This window comes from Kogia breviceps, chromosome 8 (assembly GCF_026419965.1).
Source record: "Kogia breviceps isolate mKogBre1 chromosome 8, mKogBre1 haplotype 1, whole genome shotgun sequence".
NCBI lineage: Eukaryota > Metazoa > Chordata > Mammalia > Artiodactyla > Physeteridae > Kogia > Kogia breviceps.
In genome coordinates, this window is record NC_081317.1 from 7,114,453 (window position 1) to 7,128,864 (window position 14,412).

Consider the following 14,412-nt stretch of genomic DNA (forward strand, 5'->3'; position numbering starts at 1 on the left):
GACCTGGTGGAGCTGTACCTGACCAACTGCGAGAAGCTGTCAGCCAAGAGCCTGCAGACGCTGAGGAGCTTCAGCCACACCCTCGTGTCCCTGAGCCTGTTTGGCTGCGCGAACATCTTCTACGAGGAGGAGAACCCGGGGGGCTGTGAGGACGAGTGCCTTGTCAACCCCACCTGTCAGGTGCTGGTCAAGGACTTCACCTTCGAGGGCTTTAGCCGCCTGCGCTTCCTCAATCTGGGCCGCATGATCGACGGGGTCCCCGTGGAGTCCCTGCTGCGGCCGCTTAGCTCGCTGGCCGCCTTGGACCTCTCGGGCATCCAGACGAGCGACGCGGCCTTCCTAACCCAGTGGAAAGACAGCCTGGTGTCCCTTGTGCTCTACAACATGGACCTGTCGGACGACCACATCCGTGTCATTGTCCAGTTGCACAAGCTGCGGTGAGCTGCAAGCCCAGAGCTCGCGGGGTGGGGGTGGGGAGGTGGGGATTGTCAGTCCCAGAAGATTCCTGAGCCCCCGGCCAGGCAGAAGGTGGCGATAGAAGAGACAGTCCCATTCCTTAGACCCACGGTTTTGGTCTGATCGGGGCTGTTAAGGGCACCTGGGTCCCGGCACGTATTTTCCCAGAACGCCCCGGGGTGGTTGTGACGGGGATGGGCCCTCCCCTGCCACGGACTGAAACAGCAGGGGTCTACGAGGCAGCCCCAGTCTGTGTCCAGCTCCTGACCTGTGCCCCCAACTCCAATCTCCAGACACCTGGACATCTCCCGAGACCGCCTCTCCAGCTACTACAAGTTCAAGCTGACTCGCAAGGTGCTGAGCCTCTTCGTGCAGAAGCTGGGGAACTTGATGTCCCTGGACATCTCTGGCCACATGATCCTGGAGAACTGCAGCATCTCCAAGATGGACGAGGACGCAGGACAGACCAGGTGGGGACCCACCTGCCATGTTTGCTAGCAGGGTATCATTCAACAGGCATTGACCAAGTGCCCCTCTCTGTCAAGTGCTGTCCTGGAGGCTGGACAGAAAGAAACAAATCAGGCCCTCCCGAGTCTGTGTGAGCTAGTGGGGACAGACGGGTCATTATTAGGGCTGCACAGGGCTCTGGGGTTGCCCTGAGGGTCAGGAAGGAGGGAGAAGGAGGAATGGCACCCAGGCTGTGCAGAAAGCTCATTCTGAGTTTGCCAGACGACGGGTGTTCTAGCAGAGGAAACAGCATGTGCAAAGGCTGCAGGTACCGCACGGGGAGTGACTGGGAGATTACGGCGCTCAGACTGGCTGGAGCTGGTGTGGTGGTATTAAGGGAAGGCCAGCATACCCGCCACGCATTAGGTGTTGCGGCAGACAGGCTGGTCCCCAGGTTGGTGGTTTGGAGGAGAGAGCTGATTCAAACCCATCCAGCTGTCACTGGCCGTAAGCCCTCTCCCCGACCGGAATGGAGTGGGGTTTGGTTGATGGGCATGTCCCTTCATGACTGTTGGGGGAACCTAAAGGTGACACGTCCTCACTAGAATGGCAGATAGAATTCTCCAAAGATGGCTGCAACAGTATCTCCTGTCCCACATGTTCTCTACAGTGGCACCTTGTCACCCTCCCATCAAGAGGTGGGGTCTATGTCCGTCCCCTGCCTTTAAAAAAAAAAAAATGGGACTTCTCTGCTTCCCTGGTGGCACAGTGGATAAGAATCCCCCTGCCAATGCAGGGGACACGGGTTCGAGCCCTGGTCCGGGAAGACCCCACGAGCTGCGGAGCAACTAAGCCCGTGCGCCACAACTGCTGGGCCTGCGCTCTAGAGCCCACGTGCCACAATTACTGAGCCCGTGTGCCGCAGCTACTGAAGCCCACATGCCTGGAGCCCGTGCTCCGCAACAGGAGAAGCCACCCCAGTGAGAAGCCCGTGCACCGCAACAAAGAGTAACCCCTGCTTGCCACGACTGGAGAAAGCCTGTGCTCAGCAACAAAGACCCAACACAGCCAAAAAAAAAAAAAAAAAAATAGACAAGGCCAGAGGGCCCCAAGGAAATGCCTCACCACCCCCCAGGGAGAGGCCCTTGTTTGTGCTGACCCAGGGCAGCCCCGGGCCCCAGGCCACTCACCCCAACACCCTCTTCCCTCAGCATCGAGCCTTCCAAGAGCAGCATCATGCCGTTCCGGGCTCTGAAGAGGCCACTGCAGTTCCTTGGGCTCTTCGAGACCTCCCTGTGCCGCCTCACGCACATTCCGGCCTACAAAGTGAGAGGGGGAGGGGGAGGGGAGGACCTGGGCGCCCCGGGAGAAGGGAAGGAGGGGGTCTGCCCTGGGCCTAGAGATGGCGCTGGGATCGGGCATGCCACCGCTTGGCCTCTTCTGGGATGTTCTGATCACGCTCCATCTCCAGGTGAGTGGTGACAAAAACGAGGAACAGGTGCTGAACGCCATCGAGGCCTACACAGAGCACAGGCCGGAGATCACCTCACGGGCCATCAACCTGCTTTTCGACATCGCACGCATTGAACGCTGCAACCAGCTTCTGCGGGCCCTGAAGGTCAGTCCCGACCCGGGGGCCCTCGGGCTCCAGTCCATTCCCACCGCTCCCTCCTCTACACCCCTCCTCTTCCCCAGGACACCGGCTGTCCCACCTCCCAGACCCCAGCCCCGCCTCGCGGTGCCTAACTTGCCCTGGCCTTGTCCCAGGACCGTGGCCTGCGCCAGTTTCTTCTCCCCAACCCCGACTTCTGCCCTCAGGGAGCAGGTCAGGCTGAGCCCTGGCCCAGAGGACCGTCCGAGCCCCCTCTCACAGCCCCAGGCCTGTCCCCGCGCAACTTCAGCAGGCCTGGCCCAGCCCGGACCGCGCTCTGTCTTCATACAGCTGGTCATCACGGCCCTCAAGTGCCACAAGTACGACAAGAACATCCAGGTGACGGGCAGCGCCGCCCTCTTCTACCTGACCAATTCCGAGTACCGCTCAGAGCAGAGCGTCAGGCTGCGCCGGCAGGTCATCCAGGTGGTGCTGAACGGCATGGAATCCTACCAGGAGGTGACGGTGAGCCCCTACCCGCCGCCTGCCCTGACCCAGACTCCCCACTTCCCGCTCACCCTGTGTGTCCCAGCCTCGCCAGCAGGCTCGCAGAGCCCTCCCGGTGCCATGCCTGCTCTCACCCTTTCTCTCCTGGCTCTGTACCGCTCCCCCCCCCCGCCCCAACCCCCCTTTCCCGCGGCATCACTGCCAGACTCTGGGACCTGGCATTCAGGGCCCCGGGCCCCGGCCCCGCCCGGCCAGTCCATCGCCCACTGCCACCCTCCCCCAGGGGCCCCGTCCTCCTGACTCTGGGCCTTTGCTCGTGCTAACTCCTTAGCCCTTCTGCCCGGTGACACTCTGCTGAGGTGGGTATTTTTTTCAATAGCTGCTTTTATTATAAAAGTAATCAAAATTTTTACTGGAGAAAAATTACAGGTATAAAAGAAAAAAAAACAACAACAACACCCGTAATCCCAGCACACAGAGAGCCAAGATTAACGTTGGCTATCTATTGTTCTGGCTTTTAGTCTGTGCATATTTATTTAGTAAATGGGACCGTTCTGTGTGTCCTGTTGTGTAACCTGGATTTTCATTTCAACAGCGTCTTGTAAACGTGAACATCTCCCATATCAACAAAACATTTTACAACAAAATTTTAAAAGCATTGCTTCTTTTCTGATTACAAAAGTGAGATACCTAATGCTTAGAAAACAAATTCAAGTAATAGAAACTGCACTAACTAGAAAGTGAAAGTTCCAATCCCAGCTCTCCGCCCCCGCCCCCCGGCACAGCTGGTTTGAACAGTCGGCTTCAGAGTTGTTGGTGTCAGCATGGTGTGAAGCGTTCTCATCCAAGGAGAGGCTGCCCTGGTGCTGACTCTGTGCTGGGGCTCAGAGGCAGTGGTCAAGCCCCATCCCCAAGGGGTAGCAGGACGGGGCTCCCCCGAATACACGGGCTGCACTTACTGAGTCGGCCCCACGGTTGAACATTGAGGTTGCTTTTCATGTTTTGCTCTTTCAAATAAGGCTTTGCTGAGTACAGGTAATTGATGCTCCTCATGAGACACGTCTAAAAGGAGAACGGCTGGAGCAGTGGGTTTGTGTATTTTTAAAGCATTTGGTACGTGTTCTTGCATTGTCCTCCAGAAAGGCTCTGCTGGGGATATAGCCTCTGCAGGGATGAGAAGGCCCCCTTTCCCACTGCCTGCCGACTCCAGACTTTAGAGCAACAGTTCTTCCAGCATTGAGATTGATTTTATAATCAGGTAAAAGGCTTGTGTGTTTTTGTTTTTGTTTTTTTAACGAGGAAAGAATGCTAGTTGAAGACTCACAAATTCGTAAACTCTTTCAAAGAAATAGAAATTCACGTAACAAGAAGATCACTTTTTTTTTTTTTTTTTTTTTGCGGTACGCGGGCCTCTCACTGCTGTGGCCTCTCCCGTTGCGGAGCGCAGGCTCCGGACGCGCAGGCGCAGCGGCCATGGCTCACGGGCCCAGCCGCTCCGCGGCATGTGGGATCTTCCCGGACCGGGGCACGAACCCGCATCCCCTGCATCGGCAGGCGGACGCTCAACCACTGCGCCACCAGGGAAGCCCAAGAAGATCACTTTTTGACTCGAGAGACTGATGATGTCCGTTGACAAAGGTCAGGGGAAGGACACACTCGCACTTTCCACTGGTGGGGTGTGGCCTGAGCAACCTCTTCACAGGGCAACTTGCAGAAGCTGCCAAAACCGTGAATGCATTTATCGTTTGGCGTAAATTCCACAGTTAGAAATGTTCTTAGAGGAAAAAGATACATGTACATCCGCCCTTTTTGATTAAATAAGAAGTCAGAGGCAACCAAAATGTTTTAGCAATAGGGGCCTGGACCTGAAAGATTAACGTAAGATCTGCCCACATCATGGGATATGATGGTAAATCTGTACATCCCAACGTGGAAAGATGGATGGCCCTGCATGTTGATAGGTGAAGAGAAGTTCTGGACCAATATGGATAAAACCTTCTTTCGCCTCTCCCCACCCCCAGGCATACATTTGTATTTCCATGGTAGAAAAATCTAGAAGGTTGTGCATCAAACTTTTTTTTCCTTTTAATATTTTTGGTTGCATTGGGTCTTCGTTTCTGTGCGCGGGCTTTCTCTAGTTGCGGCGAGCGGGGGCTTCTTATTGCGGTGGCTTCTCTTGCTGCGGAACACGGGCTCTAGGTGTGCGGGCTTCAGTAGTTGTGGCACGTGGGCTCAGCAGTTGTGGCTTGCAGGCTCCAGAGCACAGGCTCAGTAGTTGTGGCTCGCAGGCTCTAGACCACAGGCTCAGTAGTCATGGCGCACGGGCTTAGTTGCTCCGCGGCATGTGGGATCTTCCCAGACCAGGGCTCGAACCTGTGTCCCCTACATTGGCAGGCAGATCCTTAACCACTGCGCCACCAGGGAAGTCCCGCATCAAACTTTTTTTGTTTGTTTTGTTTTGTTTTGCGGTACGCGGGCCTCTCACTGTTGTGGCCTCTCCCGTTGCGGAGCGCAGGCTCCGGACGCGCAGGCTCAGCGGCCATGGCTCACGGGCCCAGCCGCTCCGCGGCATGTGGGATCTTCCCAGACCAGGGCACGAACCCGTGTCCCCTGCATCGGCAGGCGGACTCTCAACCACTGCGCCACCAGGGAAGCCCGACAGTTCACGTTTTTAAAAAAATATTAAAAAAAAAAAAAAAAAAAAAAGTCTCGTAGTCTCCTCTTCCGGACAGCCTTTGCGGACCACCACAGCTCTGGATGATCGCACACCTCTAGAGGGCCCCTCAAGCCCAGCTCCCAAGTCTGACCCTGACTGTGCTCCGCTTGTCTCCTGGCCCCGCCCAGGTCCAGCGGAACTGCTGCCTGACCCTCTGCAACTTTAGCATCCCCGAGGAGCTGGAGTTCCAGTACCGCCGAGTCAACGAGCTCCTGCTCAGCATCCTCAACCCCACACGGCAGGACGAGTCGATCCAGCGCATCGCCGTGCACCTGTGCAACGCCCTGGTCTGCCAGGTGGACAACGACCACAAGGAGGCCGTGGGCAAGATGGGCTTTGTTGTGGTGCGTGCGAGCGTGCGTGCGTGCGAGCGTGCGCGCGCGGTGGGGGCTGCCTCTCCCTCCCTCCCTCCCCCTCTCTTCCACAGCCCCACTGCCAAAAGGCAGGAGTTAGGCCAGACCAAAGGAAGAATTTCCTGGGACTTCCCTGGCGGTCCAGTGGTTAAGACTCTGAGCTTCCAATGCAGGGGCTGCGGGTTCGATCCCTGGTCCGGGGAACTAAGATCCCCATGTGCCGCGTGGAACGGCCAAAAAAAAAAAAAAAAAAAAAAACTACTTCCAAAGGAAGAATTTCCTAATGGTGAAAGAGTTGCTGATGACCCATAGATTTTTTTTTTTTTTTCTCCACCTAGAGAACACTCTGTCATCCTCTCCCAGCCCCTCCACTCTCCTGTTGGGTCCCACTGTACAAGTCACTCCTGCCTCCTCAGACCAGGTGCCCCTCTTATGTCTTCCCAACTGGGATTAAATAAATATCTGAGGGCCTATGTGTTTAACATCAGCCTCCCCACTGGGTGTGAGCCCCGTAGGGAGAGACTCCATGCTGTTCCTTCCATCATCCCGTTCCCAGCACTTCCTAGCATAGGGCCTGGTGCACAGTGGGGAGTTAATAAATATTTGCTGAAGAAACGAAGGCACATCCAGTCTCCTCCTTTCCTTTATCGCTGGGGAGGCTGAAACCCACAGAGCAGGAGGGCCGTGCCCACAGCCACGTGGGGTCAGGGTCGAGCCAGGACTAGCACCCAGGCGTCCTGATGCCAAGTATCAGGCCCGTGGGTGGCAACTTCTCCCAACAGCCTCCCAGATAGAGAGGCATATTTGGTCTCGTCAGGATGATGTACTAACAGGAATAGAATTGCTGACTCTTCCCTCCATCTTGGTTCTTGGGGGACATGGTAGCTCTTGAAGCCCTGGCGCCCCCGGCAAGTTCTCTTCTCTGCCCACAGACCATGCTGAAGCTGATTCAGAAGAAGCTGCTGGACAAGATAGTAAGTTGAGTCTTCATGGAGCCACCCTGCCCCTCCCCTAGCCTGAGAAGGGACTGGCTTGCCCCTGGGGGGGGTGTCCACATTGTGTGAGGGGACCCTGTCACCGGGTGCCAGGAGCCTGCTGAGCCCTCTCCCCGCTTCAGTGTGATCAGGTGATGGAGTTCTCCTGGAGCGCCCTGTGGAACATCACGGACGAGACTCCCGACAACTGCGAGATGTTCCTTAACTTCAACGGCATGAAGCTCTTCCTGGACTGCCTGAAGGTAGCGCCCTCTCCAGAAGCCTCCCTGACCCCCCACTTGGCCGCTCTTCTGTCCCCAGGTCCCCCAGCAACCCCTCTCCCCATGGTTCCCATGGAAGGACAGTGGAATTCAACTCACAGGCCCGCCAGCCTAGGATTTGCTGCTAACAGGAAGGAGCTCCAGAGGTCTTCCCTGCCCCAGACGGCCTGGCTGGGCCCTCTCTTAGAGCCCTCCCTCCAAGGGAGAGCTCAGCCCCGTCCTTCTCAGCATGATTTCTCAGACTCTCCAGGTCTGGCTGGGGTCCACTGAGATATCAGCCAGACAGAATGCTGTCCAGTAGGATGGTCTGTTCATCCTAAAACTCATTCTTGATTGTCTTGCTCTAGTTTCCAAGAGGATTCCCTTAGACTAATATTTTGAGCTTTGGTAAAAGACTCGTGTTTGTCCCATTCATAATTTTATAGGTCAGGTCTCCACTCAGCCTTTGATTTTGTGGCAGGGAGCTCTACCACTTTAATCCCTGGCAGTGTGTACCCAGCACTGTCCTAGGTGTACCGGAAGGTAGGAGAGCAGCAGATTGCACCCCCCACCGCCGCTTTGTCTAGTTGAAATGGCCAGACAGATGCTCATAAAGCTTCTAGGTTACCAATATCAGACCCTAATTAAGTACTCATTGATATGACCCCCAATGGCTCTCACTTTGCCAGGAGTTCCCAGAGAAGCAGGAGCTGCATCGGAATATGCTAGGACTCTTGGGGAATGTGGCAGAGGTGAAGGAGCTACGGCCCCAGCTAATGACTTCCCAATTCATCAGCGTCTTCAGGTTGGTACTTCTCTTCTTTCCCTTTTTGCCTTGGCTGCCAGGATGCTCAGAGCTCTAGTCCGTGCTCAGTTGCAGCAACTGCTGTCAGCCTAGATTTCTGTTAGGAATGCCACCTTCACTCTATGATGCAGTCTCTTATTCTTTCAACCCTCCATAAATGGTCCTGTTGTAGCTATATCTTACCAAGTGACCTTATATCCCCCTCAGAAGTCATCTGGGTACGTATGATAAGTGATAAAGAAATCAAGAGCACCTCTGGCATCTGGTCTTTTAGTTGGGGCCCAGCATCTGGTATCTGAAGAGGGCCTTGGGGATCAGGACTCCGTTTCTCTCTCTTCTTGGCAGCAACCTGCTGGAGAGCAAGGCCGATGGGATTGAAGTTTCCTACAATGCCTGTGGCGTCCTCTCCCACATCATGTTTGACGGCCCTGAGGCCTGGGGCATCTGTGAACCCCAGCGGGAGGAGGTGGAGGAGCGCATGTGGGCTGCCATCCAGAGCTGGGACATCAACTCACGGAGAAATATCAATTACAGGTGTGCAGTGGGGAGGGGTGGGACATGGATGTGGGGTGAGTGCTAGGACAGGATGCTCCTTCCCAAAAAGGTCCGGTGAGGGCTACTTGCCCTTCTCCTAGTCCTGTGTCAGGTGTTACTAACCGAGGTGTAGTCCACGTAGAGCACAGCATGTAAACGTGCATATCTCGCCTCTGCAGTTTGGTGCCTGTTTCCTCACGTCGACACCTGTGTGTACCCAAAGCCTGTCGTTTGCAAACATTTGATACCTGTCCAGTTGTGAAAAAAAAAAGAGAGAGAGAGAGAGAGAAAAAATACAGACACGCAACAGGAAACAAAACGGAAACCATTCATTCCCTAAAAGAGCATCCCCCCCCCCCAACATTCTGTCATCTCCCTTTCCAGCAGTTTTCTATGCTCAGATTTAATTACCTCCAGTCCAGCTGGCACCAAGTCTTACTATCTCGTGAGTGAATTTCCAGCCGCAGCTATGGGTCTCCCTCATCGTTTTATGACTGAGTCACTTTCTGTGTGCACCTGGGCCATCTTGTATTGATGGACATTGAAGTTGAAAACCCACGTTGAGAGGAACAGGCTCATGCTCGTGGCTTTGCCGACACTCCAATTACTGTCATTTCAGAGGAGGGCTGAAGTGGAATCACTGGCCCGGGGAGGGGGTGGAGGTTGCACATGCATTTTTCAGGCTTTTGGACCATGACTCCAGATGACGCGTAGTAGAAGGCCATTCTGGGAAGTGCAGTCAATCTCTTCTGCTTCCCAGGGTCCTTCGTCCCCCACCTCCCAGGCTGGGGCTCTCCTCCCTGCCATGGTCCCCAGTTTCTGCACCATCTGATCTGTGTTCCTCCTACCTCCCTCATGCTCATGACCTCTCTCACCAGGGCGCTCTCTTTGTGGAGCCTGAAGGGCCGGGTGCCCCCCCCGCCCCCTCCATCCTACTGGCCTGCTCATCATTTGTCCACGGGACCCTTCAGTGAGGACAAACCCCCAACAAGAGACAACGCCTCTCCCCCAACAATGCCCACCATCAAAAGTGACCTTGAGGGAGTTCCCTGGTGGCCTAGTGGTTAGGATTCCAGGCTCTCACTGCCATGTCCTGGCTTCAGTCCCTGGTCAGGAAACCGAGATCCCTCAAGCCGCACGGAGTGGCAAAAAAAAAAAAAAAAAAAAAAAAAAGTGACCTTGATTTTTCTTCCTATAGGTCATTTGAGCCAATTCTTCGCCTCCTTCCCCAGGGCATCTCACCTGTCAGCCAGCACTGGGCCACCTGGGCCCTGTACAACCTGGTGTCTGTCTACCGTGAGTACCTCCTAACCCTTTGTTCACTCATCGGCTGAAAGCAGACTTGCCCTCAGGGAGGTGATAATCCAGGTGGAAGTACTATGAGAGCTGGTGTCAGTGTCTGCGTCTCAGCACCCAGCCCTCCGCTTTCTGGCATTGGTGGGACGCCCAGCATAATGGCTGGCCCCTGCCTCATCGGCAGAAGCAGGCCTGGCAGATGAGCCGGCCCGCCCAGAGATCCCAGACAGCTTTCTTAACGTTTCCTGCTTCCATACAAGTGAATAGTCAAAAATCTCCATGCCTTCTGTAAGGCAGGGTAAGACCAACCCAAACCAAGAACTAACCCCTGAGAAGACAGACGTCCGAAAGAACAGGAGAGAAGTCTCACTCATTTCCTCAGAGAGACTCCCACCCTCTCTTAGAAGAGCCTGAACTCTGCTCAGTGGCTTTGGAGGGGAGGAAAAAGAGGGTGCAGCACCAAGAGACTTTGATTGCAGACCAGGTTTGACCCCTAGTTCTCTCCTTTACTGCTTATGTGATCTCATGCAGGTTATTTAACCTCTCTGGGCCTCAGTTTTCTCCTCTGTAAAATGGGGATAAGATTGATGTGAAAAGAGAACCAGCAGAAAGTGCTGAGCCCTGGTGCCTGGATTCTGCTCAGTCCTGCTACTGGCAGAGTGAATAAGAGTGCAGGCCCTGGGGGAAGACTGCCTGTGTCACTTTGAGCAGTTTTCTCAACCTCTCCGTGCCTCATTTGCCTCATCTTTAAAATGGGATAGTAATAGTACTTTCTGCATAGGATTGCTGTGAAATAAGACATGTAAAGTGTCTGGAAGAGTGCTTTGGCACATCCCAGCTGTTCAGTAAGCATTTGCCAATTTTTTATTATTCCTTGAGGCTAGTCTTACTAAAAAGTAGCATCTTACCTCAAAGAGGCAGTGTAGCACAGAGGAAGAGCCCTGAGCCCGGACTCCCTCAGACAAGCCTCTAGAGTGACTTTGAGTGGATTACTTCATCTCTCTGAAGCTCAGCTCTTTCATCATTAAATGGAGATGATAAAAATAGCTCCTACGACATAGAGCTGCTGGAGGGCCATTGAAATGCCCGTGTTCTCCGTGGAGTGTATAGCCCTGGATACCGAGCCCTAGAATGTTCTTTGTTGGAGTGAACCATGAAGCCACCCAATAGGTAGGCCTGGTGGTTCCATCCTGGCTGGACATATTTTGTTAAAAGTACAAATAAACAGGTTCCTGGATCTGTTGAATCAGGATACCCAAGGGCAGTGCTCAGGAAGCTCTATCTTTACAAAAACTTCTCAGGGAGTAGAAGGTTCTGGTTTGGGTGACATTTGGGTGGAGGGGGCGGGAAATGCCACTGTGAGGCAAAGAAGGGAAGAGCCTTTTCCAAGGGGCTCACCCCTGGCTTCCCCCAGGTGGCCTCAGGAACTTGGGCCCCAGGGCGGGGCAAACGTGGCTCAGGGCCGACTCTTCATCCCGCCTCCTGGGAGGGCAGTTCTTGCAGCAGGGGCGGGTTTCTGGGCAACAGGCTGATAGAAACCCCGCCCTGATCACCTGCTGTCTGGCCCTATCCACAGCGGACAAGTACTGCCCCCTGCTGATCAGAGAAGGCGGGATGCCCCTCCTGAGGGACATGATCAAGATGGCAACGGCGCGGCAGGAGACCAAGGAAATGGCCCGGTGAGAGACTGGCAGTGTTTCTGCTTGGAGCCTAGACTTGGGGGAGCGAGGGACACAGCCAGGCCTTCTCACGGTTAGCAATGGCCGGAATTCCCAGGGGCAACTCGGAGCTGGGTGTGGAGGTGGACAGCACACTGACGTCCAGCTGGGGCCTCCCCGAGTGTCATTTTGGCCACAGTGTGGCCGGAAACTGGATGACCAAGCTCTGAACGGAGCATCATGGCCCTCATTTGTAAGCTTTATTTTCTTTTATTCCCAGAAAATCCCATCCTCTCATCCCTGGGCATTAGCAAGTCAGGTCAGAACTTGTCATTATTTTTGGCCAAAGCCATTCCAACTAGAGAGAGGACACAGTATGGTAAAATACATTCTAGGGATCAGGCAGAATGCATATGAGTTTCTGAATGCGAAGGTCCCGGACACGGCAGGGCCATCAAGGCCTTCCCCTACTGTGTGGTTTTCACTACCGGGTCTAAAATATCATCTACCAGGATCTCACACCCATCAGTGCACAAGAGAGACCCTCAGAGATGCTACGTGTCGCCATCAGCAGTAACGACCTTGCTTTTTCCAGGATGCATTCTAGAAGAGAACAGAGTTAAGTTTACCCCAGTTCTAAACACGGCGCAGAATAAAGAGTATCGTGCGGGAGGGGCCTGGAGCGCAGAGGCTCCCCAGACAACTACTCACTGGCTGTTTCTGCAGTTATTGTCGGCAAAAGGCACCGCTTAAATGTTATTTTTGTTTTTAATTTATTTATTTTTGGCTATGTTGGGTCTTTGTTGCCGTGCACAGGCCTCTCATTGCGGTGGCTTCTCTTGTTGCAGAGCACGGGCTCTAGGCGTGCGGGCTTCAAGTTGTGGCACGTGGGCTCAGTAATTGTGGCTCATGGGCTCAGTAATTGTGGCTCGTGGGCTCTAGAGCGCAGGCTCAGTAGTGGTGGCGCATGGGCTTAGTTGCTCTGCAGCATGTGGGATCTTCCCGGACCAGGGCTTGAACCCGTGTCCCCTGCATTGGCAGGAGGATTCTTAACCACTGCGCCACCAGGGAAGCCCACTGCTTAAACATTTAATTGACAGATTGGTCCAAGTTTGAGAATGGTAAAATGAGTGGTTCTCCAACTTAATCTCCCTAAAGAATCACCTAAAAAGATTGTTAAAAAACGTTCGGCCCCACCCTAGATTTTCTTTTCCGGTGGGCCTGGGAATGTGCATTGTCAACAGGGCTCCCAGGAGATTTGAGAAGCACTGGGTAAGACTGACCCATAACCTACCCCAGTCACTTTGAACATCTCTGTAAGACCTGAGATGTGTACCCAAGCTGGCCAGCCTGATGGCAGGGTGCTTAGGAGAAATCCCTCTACCTGTTCACCAGTCCTGCCCCGCCCCAGGCATCCCTTACTCCCTAAAAGGCATTGAGGCACCTCTTTAGCACATGGAGGCTGCAGTAAACACACACACACACACACACACACACACACACACCCGCCACAAACCCAGAGGCTTAGTGTGAACGTGCAGGGTTCAGGGTGACACCTGACGGCAGTTCCCAAGGGCCAGCCTAGAGTGGGAGACGGACTCGAGATCTGAGCACGAGAGGTGATTCCCAAACGCCGCACGGGGACTTGGCCACTGCAGGGTGTCGGGCCCTCGTACTTGTGCAAGCACAGCTGCCCTAGCCCTACCCGGACCTGCCGCTGGATCAGGATCTCCGGGTGAATCTGATGCGCAGCCAGTTTGGGGACCACCGGTAGACTTTGGGGAAGAAAAAGGCCTGGGTGTACAGGGAAAAGGTGAAGAAGGAAGATGGTGCTGCAAAAAAGACCAGAAGGTTCTGGAGGCTAGGCCTGAGCTGATTCAGGGACGCCCCAAACCACAGTTGCCCAGGCCCTGAGAGGGGGGAAAGGGGGCCTGGGGAAGCAGGAGGGGAGCACGCGGGGCTGGTGGTGTTCGTGGCCACAAGGTACCATTTCCTGGGTACCCCGCACATGCTGGCCACTCTGCCCGCCATTTTGTACACTTCATCTCGTTCAGCGTCAGCGCCATGGTTAACACCGGCTAACAAATCCAGCAGCCTGATCAGCTGGGAGGGGCTGGGCCCACCCCAACCCAAGCCCACCCTCCAATCCTCTTTCTCCCATTGTCTCCAGCAAGGTGATTGAGCACTGCAGTAACTTTAAAGAGGAGAACATGGACACGTCCAGATAGAGGCCTCTGCCCCCACGGCCGCCACTGCTCTGGACCACGAGGCCGGGAGGAAGCGCTCTCAGGCAGCCCGGCTGGCAGATCCCCACCCGGGGAGCCTCCCACTGGATGAAGGGACACAGGGGGACTTTTGCACAACCGACGCTTTTCCTTAACATTCGTGAGATATATATATATATTATATATATATATATATATATATAATATATATATATTATTTTTTTTTGGTTAGGAAGTGTGAAGTTTTGTGTGTATGATTTCTGTACAAAAACAAAAGAAACACTCCCTGAGTCCTCGCAGCTTCCTTGGCCATTCTCAAGCCCCAACTCAAAGCCTTCATCGCTGCCACACTCACTCCTACCCCTGCCAGCCTAAATGCCTCTAACATTGTGAGTGTCCAGCCCTCACCCTGTAATCTCTGACCTTGGCCTCCCTTCCTGTTCGGAGAGGCAATGGGCTTCTGATAGCCCACTCCAGCACCCTAACCCACCCACCAAAGCCTGAGAAGGCCCTCTAGGTTCCTGGGTGCAGCTGACGGGGTTTGGAGATCACAGCTAACCCCACTGGGTCTCCCAGATGCTTTGGTGCTC

General features: G+C 54.4%; 1 protein-coding gene across 2 annotated transcripts in view; it reads left to right on the top strand.

Moving 5' to 3' along the window:
- ZER1 (zyg-11 related cell cycle regulator) overlaps positions 1–14,052 on the top strand; it is a 29,305-nt gene extending 15,253 nt beyond the window's left edge. The window contains exons 4-16 of one of the 2 annotated variants that reach the window (XM_059072572.2): positions 1–437; positions 750–926; positions 2,115–2,229; positions 2,375–2,521; positions 2,846–3,019; positions 5,846–6,061; positions 7,003–7,044; positions 7,188–7,307; positions 7,994–8,109; positions 8,455–8,643; positions 9,842–9,939; positions 11,516–11,618; positions 13,768–14,052. In XM_059072572.2, the coding sequence (XP_058928555.1) occupies positions 1–437; positions 750–926; positions 2,115–2,229; positions 2,375–2,521; positions 2,846–3,019; positions 5,846–6,061; positions 7,003–7,044; positions 7,188–7,307; positions 7,994–8,109; positions 8,455–8,643; positions 9,842–9,939; positions 11,516–11,618; positions 13,768–13,825 (1,992 nt within the window). In that variant the 3' untranslated portion in view covers positions 13,826–14,052. The remainder of the gene's footprint in view (positions 438–749; positions 927–2,114; positions 2,230–2,374; positions 2,522–2,845; positions 3,020–5,845; positions 6,062–7,002; positions 7,045–7,187; positions 7,308–7,993; positions 8,110–8,454; positions 8,644–9,841; positions 9,940–11,515; positions 11,619–13,767) is intronic. The other variant, XM_059072574.2, reaches the window with a different exon arrangement.
- The last annotated feature ends 360 nt before the right edge of the window (positions 14,053–14,412 follow it).